Source organism: Cyprinodon variegatus, unplaced genomic scaffold (genome assembly GCF_000732505.1).
Source record: "Cyprinodon variegatus isolate N-32 unplaced genomic scaffold, C_variegatus-1.0 Scaffold17, whole genome shotgun sequence".
In the NCBI taxonomy this organism is placed as follows: domain Eukaryota; kingdom Metazoa; phylum Chordata; class Actinopteri; order Cyprinodontiformes; family Cyprinodontidae; genus Cyprinodon; species Cyprinodon variegatus.
Genome location: NW_015150470.1, coordinates 24,938 through 47,455, shown reverse-complemented (window position 1 = coordinate 47,455; position 22,518 = coordinate 24,938). Strand labels below are relative to the sequence as shown.

Genomic DNA, 22,518 nt, shown 5'->3' with positions numbered 1-22,518 from the left:
ACTTAATTCTCGTAATATTACGACTTTATTCTTGTATTATTACGACTTGATTCTCGTAATGTTGTGACTTTACTCTCGTAATATTACTTTATTCTCGTATTATTACGACTTGATTCTCGTAATGTTGCGACTTTATTCTCGTAAGATTACGACTTTATTCTCGTATTATTACGACTTGATACTCGTAATGTTGCAACTTTATTCTCTTAATATTACAACTTTATTCTCAAATTAATAAAAAATCTCTAGCCTGGCCCTAATACTCTGTCATAAATAGAAAGCATCTATATCAATTAACAGGTGAAATCATATATCAATCTAGTTTACCTGTCTCCTTAGCACATGGAAACATTTCAGCAATTAGAGTGGACTATTTTTGTTCTTCAAAATGGATTTGGTATTCGAGAAAAGCAGATTTGTGTTTATTTTCACAGGAAACTACTACAAGAAACCAGCAGCTTGTGTTAACTTGACGGTATCTGAAATCAGAGCAATAATAATAAAAAAAAGGTTTAAAAGAAGGCAGAACATGGATCCAGATTTATTGTTCGCCTTCACACAGTGTTGATGCTTATAAAGCTAAAAAAAACAAAATCTCCTAAATTCACAATTAAATTCAAAATTAAAGAAGTCAAAACAATGCCGCAAACTAAATTGTCCTTCCGTCACATCAGGGCGAAATGCACTCAATAGTTTCAATGGAATTGTGTTTTTAGCCATACAATAAAACACTCGCCTCTGTTTATAGCAAGCTAGTTTTATCATAAACAAAAAAGTATGCTGAAAACCCTTCCTGCTTCGAGACTGTTTCTATTATGAATCTTTTTAAAACTTTGTTTAATGGCATGGCTGTATGGTCTCATTAAAACACCAGGACATTTTATATTTCATCTCTTTAAAACCTACCTCAATCAAAGATTAGATTTGAAAATACAAAAAAATGTTGCACATAGTTAGAGCTGATGCCTAGGGGTAATATTTAAAACTTTTTTATACACATTAACCAGGGATATTAATAACTGTGGAGAGCACTTTAGGTTAAAATACAGTGATTGTTTTCATATTTAATATCTAAGAGTTTTTTATGCTTTCATTTATAATCCTAATAAAAGGGTTTTATTATCTATGAAATCATACACACTTTTTTAATTAATGTTTCACTCCAAACGCAGTAGATACATTTTCGTAGATGATGCTTTAAATTATTTCGGTAACGCATTTCACTTTCACAAATTTCTCCCAAATACATTGTATTTAGACCCCAAAAAAATTTTACTAAAGAATATACCATAACAAGAAAAGGGCCCTGGTGTAATATTGGACAATTCAATTAATACAATTGTTAAATAAAATATTTTATTTCAAACATAAATTGCTCTCTGAACCAGAGAAAATAATCAAATTACAAGTTATATGAGACAGAGCTCTGTTTTTAGTATTCTTCATTTATTAAAGAACATGAAATAAATGGCTCAGTTCAAAGCTCCACAGCAGGTTTCTGTTCTGTGTGCATTTTGCATTTACCTGGCGGGGTACCATGTCCTGCTCCTGCAGTTGCAATAGCAAAGGCTGAGGCAGGAGACACTGAGCAGCGTGAATTCTCCCCAGACTGAACTGCAGACACAGATACATTATTATCAATAGTAGCAACACTGCTGCTGTTTTTTCCTTTTACAATCAAAGAGAAAAAAGGGCTTTAAATTACCACTTATCAGCATATCAGGATTACTGTGGCTCCACATAAGTCTCTTGCTGTTATGAGCCAAACCTTTATTGAAGTCTGAAATAATGTCTGCCGTGAAAATGTTAATCTGATCTGTTGACATCGTTTATAGCCTAAAGATAATTTGCTCTATAAAAAGTTAAATATAATCTATTTTAGCTTAAATTTCAAATTAAAACTTTTAAATTAAAAACAGTTTATCTAACATGAGCAAAAAGGTTCAATTCATTTAAATTAAGTAGTTAAATAATGTAGTGCTATTGTGTATCAAATGTCGTCTCATGGGACCTTTAAAAAGATTTTAAAAGGAAGATTTGGGATAGATCCTTGCTCAGTTAAATGTTATCATAAATGTAAAAATAATTAACTTCATAAACGTACATGTGGACCTTATCACTGTATAACTTTACTTACAAAAAGGAGAAAACCACAAACAAAAAACAGTTTGTATTTTAAAAAAAGAACATTTAACAAGGATTAAAAATCTCCAAACTCAGATCATTAGGATAAACACAGAGATCAGTATCACCATCATTCTAACAAACATTAACTCCCTTTTCACCAGTGCAGTCAATCAATGTCATTCTTGTGTTCCATTTGCAGGGTTGCTGCATTTACAACCATGCAAAAAATATATTCTTGAACATTTTTAGGAACTTGATCAACTAATACCATCATACATGTATGGTTTGAAGTTTTGTGATATGTTTCTGTTGCATGGAAGCTGCTACCAAGGTAGCTCTGCTCGGAAACCTGCTTGCAGGCACAGCATTGCTCACCTGGCATTGGGGATAAAATAGTGTGGATGGTGTTTGTATAACATACAAACACGCCCACGGACCTACAGTACCTCCAGACTGTCTGTAGCGGAGGTGGCGTGGTGTGGATGGAGAGCGACACGGAGACATGTCTCCTGCTTCGCTGCTCTGCGGAGACTCTGGGATGATTTTCTCCAACGACACAGATTCCAACACAGCTAGACAGGAGATCCATTTCAGAAGAAAAAAAGAAATGACAGAATGGGCTATAATACTGACAACTAGTGAGGTTTTTATATAAGGCAGCATTTTCATATGATTATGTTCTGAATTTCTTTTGTAACAATAGTTTGTGTTGTTATGAACTTTTTATTATTTTTTTATTATTTTGTGTTTATTATTTTAACAAGTTCATAAACAACTTGAAATTTCTGAGTTATGCATTAAAAAACTGTGCTTGAGTGCAATGAGATTTTAATTAGTTTGAGATATAATTTACTAACCTAACTGTGCTTAAGTTACCCAACGTGCTGGGTCTCTTACTCCTTATGGTGTTGTTTATTCACAGATGTGTCTAACAAATCTCTGAGGCACTCATAAAATGGCTGGATTCATACTGAGATTAGGTTATGCAAAGTTTAACTCTAGGTAACCAATGAGAGCACTAAGCTGCACCATATATAGTTTAGAGGTATCAACGTATAGGATGCCAAATGTAAATTGATATCACATTTTAAAGTCGTTAATTTGCAAAACATTCTACGTAAAAATGAAAATGAAGGGACAGTTTTATGGTTTCTGCTAATCATATGAAAAAGTATGCTAAATTTAGGAAGCAAAGACCTAACTAATAGCTACATAATACTAGAGGTGAGTATTGGCATGAGTGTTGCGATTCGATACATGTCGCGATACTTGGGTCATGATGCGATATTATCACGATATTGCAGTATCACTATATATTGCCATATTAAAACAGCAAGTGCTGTATATTTTCATCAGAAAATATTGATTAGGTATTATTATCCATGTTGTTTGGGGTTTTCTTCCACTTTGACTGCCTTAAATACAGATTTGGTGCTGCACGCACAGTTAAAGGGCTCCACAGCGCTTTCTGCCAGAGTGGCGGTGCAGAGGTAGCCAATTTTACCAACACTGTTTTATGTAACCATTTTTTTTTTTTGAAAATCGATACTAAGAAGTGAAAGATCGACATTATATTGGGCAGCCGAATATCATGATATATCGCCAAAACGATTATTTCCCACACCCCTACATAATACTGGCAAAAGAAAACCACAAAATGAAAATACATGATGCTAGTTTAGTTCAAAAAAATTACACTATGAGAACTTTTTAAAGGCATATTTAAATTACTGGCGGTGCTGATATACTGTATATTGTAGCTTAGGTGTTTGGAGAGTTTGTTTTTAAGGATATGTGGAAATACTTCTCCTAATGCTCCGTCTCAGTTTTCCACAGAAAGGATCAATCCTAGGAACCTCCTCTCCATCAGCTGCTGGGATAGGGCTCTGGTCCGGCGAGGAGGGAGTCAGAGGAGCTTGATCCTGTGACGACTTGCCGTTGTTCGGAGGAGGAGACGAGGAAGTGGAGGGAGGAGAGGTAGCTGTTGGGGTAGGTGTCTGAGATGTCGGCGTTTGGGGAGTCTGTGCAGAAGTAGGGCTATTTGCAGCAGACTGGGAGCTGTTGTGGTTGAAGTTTGAGTTGGACAGAGGAGATGAAAGGTCGAGGCCTCCCACCCGGCCAGTGAGGGGGGTGTGAAGGGAAAGCTTTCGGGTTCGAACAGGGGAAGAGGTTCGGGACTGGATAGACAATGGAGGAGGAGATGAGAACTTGCGGCAGAGACGAGGAGATCGGTCGTTCATGTTCTCACTGCCTCTGTTATTTTGGTTTGTGGCAAAAAACAACTCCAAGGATCTGGAGAGAGGAGAAAAGCAATATGTTGGTAAAATAATAAGCAACAAAAAAGCAATAAAGAACGAGTTCAGGGAAAATAAGAGCAAAGAAACTTAACTACAGCAGGGTGAAGAAAAAAGTTTTTCTCTATAGTTTTTTTTCTAAAACTTTTTTTCAAACTGTTTTTATTATAAGGGGGAAGTTTTATATGGGCTAGGATACTTTCTTCAATTGAATGTGTTACATGGGACTGGGAGGGCTTAAAGCTTGTAGTTATTGAATTTGTTCATAGTGATTTATACTGAGAGGGCACAGAGTGACCAGAGGATTTTGGAGCAGTGACCATTTTTTACTGTGGTTCGTCTGTATTTCATTACACTAAGCTGGAAATAAAACATACTTAAGGTTACCCTGGTAATATGCAGCTTTAATTCCCTAATGTTTACATACAGCCATTTAAAACATCACAAATATCACTTTGTAAAGCCTGGGTGATAAGTCAGCTTCAACAACATAAATGAACATGAGCTAAATACACCTCAAACAATTCTAAACCACAGACAATTTTCATCAGTTTATCCCTTTGCTCTGAGAAGCTTTATGGCAGCTGTCAGGTTAGCTTGGTTTTATGGCCTGAAACTGTTCAGGATCAATTTCCACTTTCCTTAGAGTTTGTGTTGTGCAGCTTATTTCCTCAAAGAACCTCTAATGTGTTGAAAGGAGTTTATACTGGTGCACCCCACGTGGACCCATTTAGCGACACCTAAATGATGATGCTGCTTTTTAACAGCAAGTGATATAAATATTTTCTTTGAGTAAATGGTCTTAAAAACTTATTCATCTTCATAATACGTTTTTTCATTCATCAAACATAATAAACCATACTTAATACATAAAATAGGAAAGCCCTTACTCTTGTATAGCATTTCATAAGGCTGGAGTTCACAGAGTGAATTTTCTCTGGCTAGATTATCTACAGCAGAGTCCTGTATTTTCTCTCTTGTATTTGTTTCTTAGGCTCCCTAAACAGGTTTTTCATATGATTAATATCTGGGGACCAAGCTGTGGGAGAGGTTTATTTTGTATGTGTCCATTTGGCAGTATGGTCCTGCTGCTGTGCCCTCTAACAAGCATCTCGAGTCACTTCAAAGAGATACTGGGCCATAACATACCAGACTCCCCGGCATACTGAACAGATTTTATCTGACCAAATAACACAGTTTCAGTTAATATAGCATCAGAGTTCAAGCCATATGTTTGCGTTTGTAATGGTAAGAAAAATAAATTATGTTTTTAAACTTTTATGTTTACATTGCTGTAATGGTAAACTCTGTGAAAAGGTTTAATGTAGTTATTTGACTAACTGGAGATGTGGTTTTGCTGTTTCTTTAATTATGTTTGCTCTTGCAGCACACTAAACTAAAATCAGTGCAAACATTATCATACCTTAATACTTTTAATACTTATGGTCATGTATCCAATACAGTACATGGATCAGAACTTCCAAAATTTTTGAATTTTTATTTCCCACATATAAAGACTTTCTGAGAATCCCCACGTTTGATACCTGATTCTGTGCCAAAACAACAATAAAGATTAAAATTAAAGTTAATTATTTTTGCATTTTGAGCATCCACAGGAATGTCTCTTCCCGCTGTTCAAAAGCTGAATGTGTCAAAAAGGGATTTGTGGGTAAAGTATTCATGCAAAGAAAAAAAGACATCTCCTTCACAAAAGTCATATGAAACCAAAAGAAGTTTCATTTTAAAGCAAACATTTTTAAAGCTGAAAGGGGGTTGGTGTGTCAGCAAGAAATTGTATTCTAAAGAGCCACAAGCAGAGTAAGTGGGTTCAAAGTTAAGGGGATCCATTGATGGACATAAATTATTAAAATATCATATAAAAATTTTATCAAAAGAAATAAAGCAAAATGCTGAAAAGAAAGACTAAAGGAGGTCATATTGCAGTAACAAAACATGCTTCAATGTTGATGCAGATTTTAAACATTAAAACACATTCGAAAGTTTTACTCTTTTCAGCTCACATGATTCAGTAGAATGTCAGAATCAGATGAAATAGCATACCCAAACAGTCATTCAGATAAAGGGTCAGTCTAAGTCAACAATAAAGCCATGCATAAGTTCAGAGTATCAGACCATAACCAGAGGAGAGGAGAAGCAGAGAGAAGTGCAGCAGAGACAGCAGAGGAAAGACAAAGTTACTTGGACTGATCCATGGCTATCTTCTTGATCTTCAGACTGTAGTCAGGACAGATAGATGAGATGGATAGACGGTCAAATGAGTGGCGCTGCGCCCTGGAATATGGGTGGACAGGAGAGACGCATGACAGTAAATGATTTAATGCTGGGATGGGACGGATGGATTTAGACAGAAAATCCAAGAGGTACAACATCTTTGCGAAATGTTCAGAGGGATGGTGTTACAACAGGGATGAATTATTCTCTTGCGGAACATGTGTGCCTGAGGGAGAAGGAGACACTGTGAAGAAGGGAAAATAATGACTTCTGAGATGATCCGTGATCACGTTTGAGAAAACCCAACACCACAAAGAACAACCTTTTACTTCTAAATTAGTAAATATGGGTTGCTATACTCCACGCTGTTTATGTTTTACATGTATTGTATTTCATTCTCACAGGGAATAAGTTGAAATGCAGATGTAGAACATTTGACTCATCTCTTCCTGAGATGGAAATGGTTGTAAATTTAGCCATGAAGCAATCAGGAAGTTCCTTTACCTGTACAATTGTAGTCTTTAAAAAAGGTTAAAAGAATAAAAACAAACAGTTACCTTTTTTTTTTTTTTTTTTTACATTTTGTTTTCTTGTAATTCAATTTCCGTAAAAAACAAAAACATATCTCTAGTATAGGTTGTCAGAAATTTATCATAATGGCAGGTCAGCTTTTTGTATGTTACCCCATGATATGAAAATGTATTTTTTGTACAGAAATGTACCTTTTAATCCCTATATCTATGTGACTAGTTTAGCAGAGAAGTAGTAAAATAATAAAGATATTGTTTAGCCATAATATATACAAACTGTATCAAGCAGCTTTCATTTAATCTTGCTGAAAAAGCGGGGATTAAAGCTTAAGATCTAGGAAAAGAGACCAGCTGCAGACATGCAACTCTTTCTAGTGCACCTCTAATGCCTAACTGGAACCATCTTCTTCTAATCCTGCAAAAACACATATTCAAGTAGAGTAATATACAAACTATGTCCTTTGCCACAGAAAAAACTTTTTTTTTTCTAGTTAAAATAAAGAGCTAAGCAGAGATGTGGATAGGGCATAAAAATTCTAATGTCACCAGAAATTTCCGGTAAAGAGACTTTATGACAAGTCTCTTTACCGTTTGGCATTGTCATAAAGTAGATCTTTCTGACAATGCCAAACTAAATTTGTTGGAGCATCTATACTGTTTGGCCCTTCATCAAAAACATTATTTGTTTGAGCTCAGTGGCTTAATCCTGTAAACAGACTGAAGCACATGGAAGCCTAAAACAGTGCCCAACACCTGAATCTTTTATATAGTAAAGAAAAACAAATCAATCTAACCCCTGCAGTATATGCATGTGGTGACCCAAGGAGTGATTTCATTACTGTATTTTTAGGAGAAAACTGTCAGACCTGATGGGTATGGAGGAAAACGGCTTCTTGTAGATATCAGCCAGTTTGTCCATGACCACGGTTGCCGTGGTGAAGATCCGATACGTGTGTAGGAAGGTGTTCAGGAAGTCTATAGAGAGGAAGCGCAGGTCGGTCAGCCGCTCCAGCAGCCGCTCCACACTGGCGTAACGGATCTGGGGGACCTTGCAGGAGTTGAGCGTCTTGCTGAAGCAAATGTCAACATCATCTTTATGGAGGCGCACATCAGATCTGATAAATACACACGCACATACAGACACAAACACATACACAGAACAGCATGTGGGTGACTGCAGGGCAGCTCAGAAAGAAAAATACATTAAATGCAACAAAGCAAAAACACGGTCAAGCCAATAAAGAGAGAAACAAAATAAAGATAGAAATGAAAAGAAATACATTGAACTTTTAAGTAATACAAAAATAAATTCACAGGTATACAGATCAATTAGTGTCAAAATGGTCACAAAGGTTTCAGAAGCAAAAACCACTTAGGTATCTGTGATTAAGATTTTGACATGCTCTTTCATGTCTCAGCATTTTCTTTAAATAAATTAATATAGAAAAGATTAGTCATAATTTTCTTATCATACATATTGTTTTCTTATTGTAATCAGGCATGGGTATCCACTCCAGTATCCTCATGGGATTATATTTCATAACAAGGTATATACTGATACAGCATTTAAAGCAAAAGAATAAAAGATGATGTAACAATTTTATTTAACTACCTTCTATATATCATATTCTCGGGGGAGTTTTGGTCTGTTTGTTATCCAACATATTAGGTAAGGATAACACAGTTTCACATTCACTTTGTTGTAAAGTGATCTTCTAATAGCTGTAGCTATATTTATGTATGGAAGTGCAAAAAGATTATTGCACTTAGAGTGCCACAATTTTTCAGATTTAATAGGTTTAATTGGCAAAATTCAGAGAGTAGAAGAGCAATCAATAAAAGTAGCATGAAAAATAAAATATTTTCAACATTTATTGATTTGATGCTGATTTTTATTTCAGTTATTTACAGAGATAAAAGACATGTTTAAAATGTAGGGGCCTGATCTTTAAAAATATTTGCTTGTTTTGAACCACTTTCAATCTTGTTTGCAAACCAGTTTTTGCTAACTTTACTGCATGTGTGCCTTCAGGAATATGCCGATCATATCCTAATAAGCAAAAACATTCTATGTTTTTGGTGGAGGACATGAATTTAAAATATTTACCAACCCTAAAGCAATTTATGAAGCCTAAAACTGAATACATCTATTTATAGTCTGTTTAAAATCTGCAGGTTAATCCAGACTGCATGAGTGCAAAATGTTTTTGTATGCTTCTGGTAGAACCACATTTTTGATTTATGAAATTATAAAAGGCTTTCCTGGTTTTCATTATTTTTGGTGAAGATGTAGGAGTTAGTGGAGGTAAATCCAGATCTTTAGAAAGTAAAGTCACTATATATCTGACTAAGGGGAGCAAACAAAGTCAGCTTTTCCAGGCTTAACATAAAATATCTTTTCAGTTTACCTTTTGTTATTTTGATCCTTTTATTGCTTTTATTTTGTAGCACTTAAGAGATACCTATGATAACTCATCATTATTAGTTAAACATTAATCCTGTCCAACTCCATGGTAGAATTTCTTTATGACCTCTCTAAAACTGCACATGCAATTTACTAACTGTAATGGCATTCCCCGATTCACCCATTGTGGCAAATTTTTCTACATGGAGGAGGTGGAGAGCGGAGCACTCAGCATGCACAAGGGAACACCACCAGCTCACTGGATCAGAGATGTATATCACAGTTGAGTCAAAATCCAAAGCCAAAAAGCTGAGGCTTTCAACAACCAAATTCATTTACATTTTCACTTGACAGAAACATCAAATTCACCAGAGAGGACACCAGGAACATGTGAGAATATATGACTCATGAGTTTCTGAGAATCTCGAGAGGATTTTCTCTGAAAATAACATACCAGGGAATTTCAAACCCTAGAAGACACTTAGATAGAAACTGGCTATTCCCAAAGACAGAACACCCAAACCAAGCTGAGCAGGGTTATTTATGTGTTCCAGCAGAGTGAGGACAGCTCAGACTCCTAAACTGAATAAAGCAAAGAACTACTCTAACACATTGTACAGCACAGGAAAGCCAGTAGTTCTGGGGAAGATTTTGCTGTATACTTGCACCTGAAGAACAAAAGACAGACCTTTCATGACTAAACGTCCAAACTGTTTGGACAGATAGGACAGATGGTTGGAAACAGGAGCCAATGAAGCCATCTTTGTTAAAAGATGAAAATCCATCCTTGAACAGAGGGGAAGGGTTGCACTTCACATTCCCAAGCATCTCCAACTCTGTCCTAGAAATTTTCCAAAGAGATTAAACAAGCACACTCACCATGGTTCAAATGGCCAAACACATAACCCATACAAAACTACCGACTCTTAAGAGTCTGCAATTGACTATTTGGGAGGAAGGACCTCCAGGTGCTTGAAAGACTGCTCTAATGCAAGCCAACAAATACTCCTGGATAGGTGTTCAGGTATCCGAAAAACTGTGTGATAGTCCAGCTGCCTTCAATTTCGCATGTTTTGTGGATTACGTACATTCGTTCATACAGACATCCACACTCTGATGATGGCATGCTCCAGCCACAAAAGCCCCAGGAGACACTGACAATAGATGGAACTAGGGTTTGAACTGCTGACTCCCTGGATATGCCACTGTCTCCCTGGACCTGTTTGCTCATGATCCTCTTTGCAGACACATAACAACACAGCTACTTATTGCCTATGCATTTTTTTTAACAATGTAAATAAGTGCTCCTTGTTTGGAATTTTTTAAAATCAGGCCCTTGGGGGCTATTAGTTGTATGACACAGACTTGCATTTTAATTTTTTTTCAGATAAATATTTATTTTGAAAAGCCAGGACTGAACAACTTCCTATTGCAAATAGTGAGATTTAAGCCTATTTCCCTATTGATCGTTTTTAAGGGGTGAAATGCTAGATAAATTCATGTTAAATTTAGGAAGAATGAACATGTTCATTGTACAAAATGGAATATTTTTGTCATCCTGCGGTTTAGATTAACATTTTACTTTCATTTCTTCCTTGTGTTTTCTTGCAAATCTTACTTGAACTCCCTTCTTATGTTCTGTCTTTTTTAACCTTCTTGCATATTTCTTTCTGCAGATTTGATATTTAAAAGATGAGAAAATATCTTCTATAAAGATATACTGAACTGCATTTTATATTCCAAAATGAAAGACTCTGAAATCTTGAATGGATTAGAGTATGGAATTTGTGAAAGAAAAATGTCTGTGACCTGAGAATGGATAATAATGGCTGCATAGCATAACATTTACTTAATCAAGATAATGGGATGGATTCTTTAATTGTCTTTCATACCAACTGACTTGTCTGTAAGTAAAAGAAAAGTATTTAAGGGAAAAAGTTTGCAACCAAATAGTGAAAATGTAGTCTAAGTTGAAGGTAAAAACTAGCATAAAACTCATATTACTCTGGAACTTTCTCTGTCATCAGATGATCATTATTGGGAAATCCAAGAAACTTTAAAGTTTGATACCTCTGTCTAGAAGCTGACCCATGCCTATTTATAACCCAGACTTGTGTCAACTTTGAAACTAATGTATTTCCATAAGTACTTTGCTTTTAACATGCAGATCACTCCAGCTGTAGAACATGAAGATATGCGTTGCTATTTTCACACAGAAATACTTACTTGATCATATGAGGCACAGTGACTTTTGAGTTTTCCTCAAACACACTGGTCATCAAGCCATTACAGCGGATATTATCAATACACTATAAATATGAAGAGAAAAAAAAATTAATCAAACAAATGAAATGATTTGGTGAAGATTAGGTAGACAACTGGTGAAAAAAAAAGCAATTAATACCATCCTAATGTGGAGCAACTGTATCAAATAACAGTGCTTCATTGCTTTCTTATTTTTCCTGCTTTTAAATTATTACAAAAGTAGGGTTAATAAGGGAACGATAAGACAAGAAAGCAATTTATAAACATGTCATTGTATTTTGTGTTGCATGAATTAATCCAGTGTGACATGCTTGTCTGGTGTTACCTTGTTTGCAAGTAAAGAGGCGGCAAGCTGTAGTAAGCCCAGGGGTACAGCACCACACACTGTGTTTACTCATCACTAAGCCCCCTCAATGCCCAGCGGAGACATGCTCTTGCTGTTTGGCAGTGTTCTTGTTACTATGTGTTTGTATGGATCTATGTTGGTGTATTACCTGGCTTATATCACTGGTCCATGCAGCCTTCTCCTGCCGTGATGGTGCCAGCAGCACCACAGTAAATGAAGGCGAATCTGTTGGCTCCACCACCAGCTTAAAGTCCAGCTGACCAAACACCTGGCCAGCTGTTCTACCTGCATCACAGAGAAAAATAATCAGTTTTAAACTGTAGCACATAGCTTATTGCAATGGTTCTGAAATATAAAGCAAAAGCACAGAAGGTTAATTAAGCAGACCTTCTCCTGTTCACTCCTGACGATTACACATAAAACAGAGCATGCATATACACATGAAGGCTTCACTCTTTATATTTATAGGCCTAATTACAAATCCTCCTAAACACAAAAGGGATTCATGGGGAAGAGTTATCCTTCCTTAGTATTGAAAGATCAAAATCTGGTATTTAAAGGGTAAAAATCTGATATTTAAGGAGATGAATTACTGTTCAACATCTAATTAACCTTCTAAAGTGATGAAGAGTCTGAATAACCTAATAGTAGGTACTGAAGTAAAAAAGGAAACACTTTTCTTACATTCGTCATCATTAGCATCTGGTTCCTCTATGAGTGTGCAGTCGATGAGGGACAAAACACCACCTTGCTGTTAAATGAAGAAAAAATAATCTTTTTTTTTTTCTTCCAATTTCCCACTTATGTGTTGTTGCAAAACACGGTGTAACAGTGATATCACCTTTAGAAGATGCAATTTTCCACCAGAGCTGCGAGTGCAAACAAGGCAGTGTTTTGTGAAGAGAAAACACTGCCGCTCTCCCTCTTTCTTTAATGACAGAGAGCCCAGACGGACCTTGCTTAGTTTTCCTCGCTCCACAGATGGCAGCTGGATTAGAGAACCTGTGGAGGGCCACATGATTATATTATTATTACTTTTCATCAAACTGATCCTATGCTTGGAGTTCACTGTATCAATCTTCTGTAGTATCAAAAATATGTGCAAAAAGGAAACATACGGCTGAACTCAGACTGCAAGAGCTTTCAGACTTTTAAACTGATATAGGGCTGCAACTAATGATTATTTTGCAAATCGATTAATCTGTTGATATCTTTTTTTAATAATCGATTCATATTCCAATAGGCAAAAGTTCTTTAAAGAAGACATCTTACGAAATTAAACCAGGTGAAACTCACACCTTTTGAATTGAGGAATTCCGAATAGAGTACTGTATATTGACAGACAAACATTTTTTTTTTATCTTAAATGCAAAATGTTTGCATATTTTTTTTACAATCTTTGTTTAATTACTGCTCTAAGTGGGTTGCTCTGTCAGCTAAAGGTATATTTTAGAATCTACACTCCAGTTAAACGATAAATCAATAACTAAATTAGTTGACGATTATTTCAATAATCGATTAATCATGATTAATACGATTAATTGGTTCAGCCCTAAACTAATACCAATGGTATTGACATAAACTTTATTCCAGACTTTGTCAGAGCCATGCTTTTTTTATTGCATTTTAATGTTTGCATACAGAAAATCTCAGTCTGATTTCATGTCCAAGGCATTTTTCTGTCTTTAAAGACTTATCGCCTGGTTAACAGGCACAACGATAAAACCACTGACAGACTAATTACAATAATTATCTGGCTACAGCGCAATCTTCTGCAGTAGAATCTTGGATCGTGGCATTCCTCATAGTTGAAAGCAGATACACTCCCAGATTTCAGCGCTCCTTCTTAGCAACTCATTGTGTTTCAAAGCATAGCAGACTAAGCTTAGTAAACATAAGAACTTATTCGGTGGTATTAACTGGAACAACCCAGATCATCAAAGGGGAAATCCTGCAACCCACAGTCACCTGCTGCCATTTTCCAAGTCTAAACACCATACAATATTCACTCTGGTTCTATCTATATACTGCAGTGGGTCACAGCATTTTTATCAAACCACATAAACAAGCAATTTCACTATCACTAAAATAGAAATGTTCACAAAGTTGATCAGTTTGAGGTCATTTGATGATCTATTAACATGAAACTGTATGAAGCTTTTATTGTGTTTCTGGACTTTCAGTTAGAGCATCTGTGACAAACAATACTGAATCCATATTAAGTACTTAAAACTCAGTAACAACTAAGGTTCTGAAAAGTATGTTTTTATAACAGCAAAAGCAGTAGTTTATTTAGTTTAAAACATACAAACCCAGGCTGGGAAAGAACCACTTTATCTTGAACAGGTAAAGATGAGACCATCTTTATGATTTTAACTTAAGATCTCGCTTTAAACACTGCAAACAGGATTTGAGACATGACGTACCCCTGGGTAAGTCCAACCTACAGTCCAAACAAGCTCCTTTTTTGGTGAACAGGAGCTGATGTTCAGCCGACCTGAGCGGCTGAGAAGGTAAGTATAGATGAAAAAGTTCAAAAAGTTAAGTTACTCAAAATTGAAATAAGAAATGTAAAAAGATCTCCAAAATGCACATGCAACCAGAGGAGTTAGGATAGGATGGGTGTCATGTGTTCTGTTTTTACAGTACTAGTTGTATGCAGCAGCGTTTTGAACAACCTGCAGGGAAGACAGTAATTACTGACTCCTCCAAAATGAAGCCCATTACAGGTGATCTAAGCGAGAGGAAAAGCATGAATTACATTTTTACAATCTCTTTGAAAAATGGTATGACAGCTAATCAAAGCTTCTATTCTATCAATCTAAAGTAAACTTTATTTGAGGCCTTTTAATTGTCATTACTCAGCACTCATAAAACATCGGCAACTTATACCCACTTTTGATAAATTTACTTTTGTGAACTTAAATAATGTAATTAAAATTAATTTATCATCATCATTAAAAAACAAAATAAACTATAAAAAAAAGTAAACTTGGTCTAAACCTGAGTATAATATGGATGTAAATGATTTTATTTACAATAGGGATCAGAAAGGAGAAAAAAAAGCCTTTCTAGTGGAGCAATAAGGTTAAAACTTTGTTAGCAAAGCATTTTTTAATCATTCAAACTAGTGAAGGTCAGTAAAAAAAGATAATTTCTACAGAGACATTAGACAGCATCACTATGACCAGATGAGCCTATCATAGGGCAATGCAGATACAAACAACCATTCATGCACACACTCACATCTTAGGAGATTTTAAAGATGCCAATTAACCTAACAGTCATATTTTTGGACTGCGGGAGGAAGCCAGAGTACCAGGAGAGAACTTAAGCATGCACAGGGAATGCCAGAAATCAAACCCAGAACCTTCTTGCTGCAAGGCGGCAGTGCTACCCACTATGCCACTGAGCAGCCATGTAACCAGGATGGTACTTTTCAAATATGGAATAAAAAACTCTAAAACCGAGAGTTTCACCATTCCTTACAGAAATATGCTCATATGTAAGATCATGAATATTTAACTGAAACAAACGTGTTCAAAACAACTTCTGGGCGAGGTTCAGAACAGAAACAGCAACTTAAACTTTGAGCAGTGGTGTAAAGATTATGTATGCCTTTTTTTAAATGAAAAAAGCATGTACAAATATAGCATTAATTGTAAAAGTGCATTATGTTGTACTCTATTAGAATTTGTACCGAAAAAAAGATAAGGTTGGTATGACTTGTAAACAACAAATACACAGTTTCTCATGTAGACCCCATCCAACACAGATCTGGTAATATAGTCACTACTCAAATATGCAATAAAAATGTTATAAACCTACACACTGAAACAGTGCAATTTCATGATTTAAACCAGTCTTCGAGACTAGTGGACTTTTAAGAATGCAGGTACAACATTTATGAAGAAAAAACAAACACATTAAAAAATTAACAGCTTAAACTGTCCACCCATTCTCAATTATACATAAAATCTCTAATAGATATTTGAATAAAGGTATCTGTTTTTTGTTTTTTTTATCAAATAACATATACCTTATTTGGCAAACGATAAAAAAAAAACAGGCAACCTTCTACTATTAACTGGAACCCACTGCTAATTCTTGGCATTGATGCCACATTTTCATACCAAGTCATGAATGCATTTAGGAAAGCAACTTCAACTTCAGTGTGTTTACTTTTGAGGACAGTTTAAATCCATATATCAGTCCAATGAGCATTGATCAGGCTTTTGCAGTACTGTTGCACCCTGCACCCTGTGTGATCCTGTAACGTCTGGACTCGGAGTAAAGTTTATGTTGTATTATTAGCTTTATGTACATACTGCTATTAAACATATAAGGAAATCTAAGTAAAATTTACTCTCTCTCCAAAATTCATGTATTCAATTGAAAAAAAGGTTCAATTTTACTTCAGAAACTCTAATTTTTACAGAAAAGAAATTATAGTTGTGAATACTCTAATGGAGTTTACTGCACCAAAAAAGTAAATTTTTTCAGTGTAGGAGACTCTGGCTCTGGTCTGCAGCTGTCCAGCATGCAAGGTTTACAGATGTAACTGTTGATTCAAGAACTAAAACTTTCTCCCCTACAAATGTTTGCTCATGTTCTATTAAAGGGAAAAAAATATAGATCACAATGAATGGTTTGCCTATCAGGGAAAACACACTCCGTGGATGAGCAGTGCTGTGCACTGATGAAGACTCACCCTGTCTAACGAATGTCTGGCTGGTGTCCAGCAGGATATCGCAGCCCTCAACAATCATTCTCTCAATGGCCAGATTCTTCCGGATGTTTTCTGTGTCACTGACCTCATCATGCATCACTCTGGACACATAAGTAACAAATAATCTTAGTCTAAACAAGTAGTGTGCATCGTAAAATCAGAAAATGTTGGTAACACATACCTTGACAGTTCCTCTAATTTAGACTTGGCAAATTCAAGACTCTTACGTTCCACATGTTCGTGAGGTGTGTGGGCCAGCAACTCATGTAGTGTTATGATGTAACGAGGGATCTTTTTGGAGGAAAGAGATGGAAAAGCAAATATAGGATATATATATATATATATATATATATATATATATATATATATATATATATATATATATATATATATATATATATATATATATATTAAAACACACGATTGACAACATTTATGATCTACCTGGAACATTGGGTATGTGAGAAAGGTCTCAAGCATCCTTCCCTCGCAGGCAGCGTTGGACTCATACTGCTTTAGCAGCTTGTCGAAGTCTCTGTTCTGCTTACAGTTGGCTAAAACTTGCAGGCTGTACTGATGGTTACGCACAAACTCCTGGTATATGTTTAGCATGGGCAGCAGGATGTCAAAAAGATCAGCTGGATAAAAAAAAACATACATTAAAAGTGTACAGGCTGCAGGCATAACCCTGGGAAAGCAGTACCTATGTACTCTATTTAGGACATTTTATGTATTCTAAAAATAATTTCATTTTTCCAAAAACATCATCTGTCTTACTGATTCTAAATTGTTTTCCATACAATGAATACAATAATTTTATAACTATCTTATGACCAGACCCGAATTATGTTTCATTAGATTTACTGAAAGTTTTTTTTATATTCCTAACGAGACCACAGCCAGCACATCATTTATGAAGCTTAAAGATTTACCAAGAAGTCATCTAGGGAAATCGATGATTTTCAGCTTAACCAGCCCTGACCACCTGGAATGGCACGTGGCATGTGCCTACATAGAGCTTTGTGAATTCCAAGGTCCCCAAAGTGCTTTACATTACGTTTAGTCATTTTACCATTTGTAAACGCATTCACACAGTAAAGGTGGTGAGATAATTGTAGCCTCAGCTGGCCCGGAGCACACTGACAGAAGGAGGGCTGCCAAACAATCAACACCACCAGGCCTTCTGACAACAAACAGCCAGCAAGGCATGTGAAGTGTCTTGGCCAATTGTACTTCCTGGTATAGAAATTAAGCAGAGATTTGTTAGAAACTATCCAAAAACAAACTGCTTTCTGACAAAAATATTTTGAAGTCGCTCTGGTTAGTCTGTCTCTTTGAACATAGTAATTTAGTTTAGTTTAGTTTCATTAGTTTTAGTTAAGAGCTTTAAACTGAGACATGTTTGACTTGGAGCTGAAGGATTTTTTTTAATAAACTCTTATATTGAACAGAAGTTGTGGTGAATTTATTCCATGTATGTGCAGTATTATCTGTTTGACCATGATTTCAGCTCGAATCACTCTTTCATTTATTGTTCTAACAGACAGCTAGTAGGGCGTGTTTTCATGAACAATACATATCAGCCCAAATAATGTTTGGTTAAATAAGGTATTTACCACCCCTACCGAGGAGGGCAATAAACGCTTTAAAGGATCAGAAAATATGAATTCCCAGCTGGCTGGGATATATAACAGTTATTCACAACATTAATATGGCGTCAAACCTGGATGGGCATTGAATTCACAAGATTTGTAATGTTTTTCCTATATCTTCTGGGGCTAAAATCTGTGTTGGCTGGACAAAACTATATAAAAGATAACAAAATATGAAACCTTCTATTCTTATCAATAAAGGCTTTTAATATGTAATGTAACCACAATTAATTTTCAATAATAGGCCAAATTGCAAGAAACAAAAATAGAAGACAAAAAAAAAACAAAACTACACACCTCTTTTTAGCGACAAACAAATTAGCTGCATAATGAGGGGATCTATTATAGGGTTTTGATATGAAAGATGCTGGAGATAAAAGAGTAGATTCTGCCTGAAAGGAAGAGTCACATCAGGTCGACAAGTTTAATCAGCGCTCTCTTCCCCTGTTGTAATTTGTCACTAGTGATTTCCCACCACATCTGTCAGCCTCTGTCTCCAGGGTGATGCTTATCTGCTCACGGCTCTTTTTTTAGGGGGTGAGATGGTGAGATGGATTTGGTGTGGATTGTTATTGTCTATCAAGACAAAGAGTCTGCTCAGTGCAGACTGAGATAGGAACATGGGTATTTTTGTGTATAGGGCTGAGTGACATGAACAGTGACGTCTGATTGAGAAATACTGAGACGGAAATCACTAAAATGGCAGGCTTCTTGTTACCCACCACCTTCTGATAGTGAGAGCATGGACTGTGTTTGTACATTCTGTGCCATATGTGAAGCCAAGTAACAGCTTACCCAACACCAGAGTTGGCCAGTTGGCGATCCTAGCCTTCAAGCCTTGGTGGAAAATCTCATGTAGGAACATGATGGTCTCACTAAAGAGGTAATAAAAACATCTTATTATGTGTTTTTTTTTTTTCTCTTGTGTTACTGACATTAGAGAAAATTATATAAAAGCTGAGAAAACCTTTTGGTTTCATTTTTCACACGATATACCAGCACACCTGTTGAGGAAGATGCTGCTGACATCATCATGACTGATTGGAGGTTTCTTTGAGCTGGCAGCCATTCTCAGAGGTCTAAGGAAACAGTTGACCAGGATATAGAGCTGGTGGACATACCTGTTAAATACATATACATAGTTAAACGATGGTGGCTTAACAATAGTTCATAATAAGCAATGTTGATTATCTTATGTCAAAAAAGTATATATAACAGCATGAGAAGCCCTATTGTAAATACAGAGTGGGATGCAACTGCATCCTGATGAACAGGGCTCCAAACTGTGGTGACGTGGAACACCTCCAAATTGTACAAATAAATTGCTGGTGGTTGAGAAGACTGAAGAAGGTTATGGGTTACTTTGGCTGCAGCTATAATGCAAAACAAATTTGTCAGCTTGCAAACCAAGGAGGGAGAATAAACCTCAAAAGTTTGATTGCACTGGCCACTGGACTCTAAAGAAGTAAACCGATATGGTAATCTGATGGACTTACCAGTAATTGGTGGTTGCCTGGAGGACAGCACTTGTCTGACTGTACTGTACCAACTGCAAAGTTTGGTAGAGGGGGGGTTATCCTGTGGGGTCGTGTTTCAGGAGTTTAGCTTTGTTCCTTAGTTCCAATAAGTTAAAATGATTGTTTCAGCATTAGGAATTTACTGTGAGATTTATAATGCACAGCTGTTATACAAGAGTAAATTGTAAGGTCTGGAATTAAGAGGATTTCATAGCATTTAAAGTGATCATTTACAGAAATGTGTATAAATGTAACTTTAAGAGCTTAGCATCTAAATTCGGCAAAAGTGGAGCATAATTTGAAATGAACTCAACCAGCTCTAGCAAGAGCATTCAGTCTTATTGCAAGTCAGACTTTACTTCTTAGTTTTACATTTACATATGCAAGAGTGCTTTGCTTTGGTAAGCAGCGCTTGAATAAAAATGAGACAAATAAGGAGAAAAGGGATTTACTGAAATTGGTTAAGTTCAATTTAAATAAACTTTACAACAGAATTAAAATTGCCTCTACATTCACAAGGGAAAGATTTAGAAGTTAAAGGATTTTGGTATATTTAACAACTGGAATCTGTAAACTACTGTTTCAAGTTTAGAACAAGGACATGCAGAGGATTTATTTTCCTTTTATAGCTGTTAGTTTGCTGGGTTTAAAGATTAGAAGGACCAGGTGGACAACTGATGCCTTCTAGTCAATTTTGAAATCTGAGGCTGATACATGTCGTCAGGTCTACATTTAGTACTACCCATAAAAATTTTGTCAGTTGCCGTTCTGAATATCCTTAGTGATCATTCATCAATTTTAATCAGTAAAACAAAGGCCCCAGGGCAGAACATCTGATATTTATAGTTTGCCAGGACACCAGATAAGCCATCATATTAGCAAAAAATAATAATAATCACCTCGGACAAAAGTAATACAACATTTTATAATTGTAAACAAATGAATTTGCCAAATATATTAATATTACAATAAGCTAAAACTGTTCTCAAAAAGTCTTGATATATTCTTAAACAAACCTGCTTCTTTTAAACCTTAACTGTGCAAATTATAATTTATATTGTATGATATAAAATAATTTGATCAAAGAGCCATCTTTAAAACAATTTAATGTCAAATATATGTTTAGCTGCTTCTCCTAATTTAACTTATTTAAATGTATATAATTTAATCTAAAGTAAAATTACATTTAAAGAGCTCCAACATTGTTATCACAGTATTTCCATTGGAGATAACCACACAAGGGTGACAATTTAGATGCAAATTATACTGTTGCTCAAGGCATAATGTATTTACATACTCTGTCTCTGCCTCCACCATATTGAAGACAATCTGGTTCCTCTTCCTCATGCTCTCTGCGTGAGGAGAACAAATATAGTCCTGGACAATGATTTTCCACTTCCTGCGACACAGCCAGCCGCGCATGAAACTTTGAACCTGCAGACAGAAATGTTGACAAATGTCAAGCTTTTAAAGGTGCCTGTAGATATGGAAAATAAGAAATAACTCTGAACATGATAGCATTTACCTTTTTGATCTTTTTGATGTCAGGATCTTCATTCTCGTGGTAGATGTGATAAGGCCGCATCCGCTCCTTAGTTTTGTTTAAAGCTACAATCTTTTAGGACAAAGCGTTTCAGATTATGTCACTTAACAAGCAGATCAATAAGATATATATTCATAATTTCTTACCAAAGATATTGCTAAGTTAAATAAATTTTTTGAAGGGGCTGATGGTGAATATTTGCATTGACGTAAATATTGACAGAAACCAAAAACAGCTGCCAGCTTCAGAGAGTGTTTAATCATTTCAACACAGATTTAGAGCTAAATCTGAAGCCGACTACAAACCTCAAATGTAATCAAACTATATGCTAACAATGATAATGAAAACATTTTTGACATTAACTGCCTATCTGAAATAATGTTAAGTTTGACCTGCGGGGGTGAAGTTTAACCCAACAGAGATGAGATAATACAAATCTCCCTAAAGGAAGTTCTAAAAGCCTGGCCCACAGATTCTATCTCCAACCTTTTTGATAATCGAGATTTCGTCACGTTATCAAAGACATTTATGCAGTGTATGATCCTTGCTTTCTTTTCCAGTGTCAAATAGCCCAAACAAGTGCAGAGGGCTGAAAGGAAAGGGGGATCATGAACAGGCACAATGTCAAACCTCCAATTAATTGTCATGTCAGAGAAGTAGTCTGAGGATCCGATTCTCTCATACAGAAACACACACTTTTTTAAACAACAGTATTTCTTTAACATGCAAATGTGCTGTAATTCCAGAGCAATATCTAATGGAAGAAATGTGGGTGCTCCATTTTACTTCTAAGCTAATTGAACTGAGCTAATTGGCTGAAAATCACAGTATGTGCTCAGTTAGAGAGCACTCAAAGACATGTTGTGTGTTTTCAGCAGA

The 22,518-nt window shown here is 35.8% G+C and overlaps 1 protein-coding gene across 1 annotated transcript in view; it reads right to left on the bottom strand.

Moving 5' to 3' along the window:
- The window catches only part of LOC107092330 (ras-specific guanine nucleotide-releasing factor 2-like), a 45,566-nt gene that overhangs the window by 10,337 nt on the left and 12,711 nt on the right, over positions 1 to 22,518 (bottom strand). Inside the window, exons 4-19 of the mRNA XM_015386739.1 lie at positions 21,622 to 21,711; positions 21,394 to 21,530; positions 19,584 to 19,700; positions 19,375 to 19,454; positions 17,372 to 17,565; positions 17,109 to 17,218; positions 16,910 to 17,028; positions 13,040 to 13,200; positions 12,883 to 12,949; positions 12,347 to 12,483; positions 11,814 to 11,896; positions 8,050 to 8,298; positions 6,621 to 6,713; positions 3,932 to 4,419; positions 2,574 to 2,699; positions 1,525 to 1,614 (exon numbers count right to left, since the gene is read on the bottom strand). Of these exons, the coding sequence (XP_015242225.1) occupies positions 1,525 to 1,614; positions 2,574 to 2,699; positions 3,932 to 4,419; positions 6,621 to 6,713; positions 8,050 to 8,298; positions 11,814 to 11,896; positions 12,347 to 12,483; positions 12,883 to 12,949; positions 13,040 to 13,200; positions 16,910 to 17,028; positions 17,109 to 17,218; positions 17,372 to 17,565; positions 19,375 to 19,454; positions 19,584 to 19,700; positions 21,394 to 21,530; positions 21,622 to 21,711 (2,341 nt within the window). The remainder of the gene's footprint in view (positions 1 to 1,524; positions 1,615 to 2,573; positions 2,700 to 3,931; positions 4,420 to 6,620; positions 6,714 to 8,049; positions 8,299 to 11,813; positions 11,897 to 12,346; positions 12,484 to 12,882; positions 12,950 to 13,039; positions 13,201 to 16,909; positions 17,029 to 17,108; positions 17,219 to 17,371; positions 17,566 to 19,374; positions 19,455 to 19,583; positions 19,701 to 21,393; positions 21,531 to 21,621; positions 21,712 to 22,518) is intronic.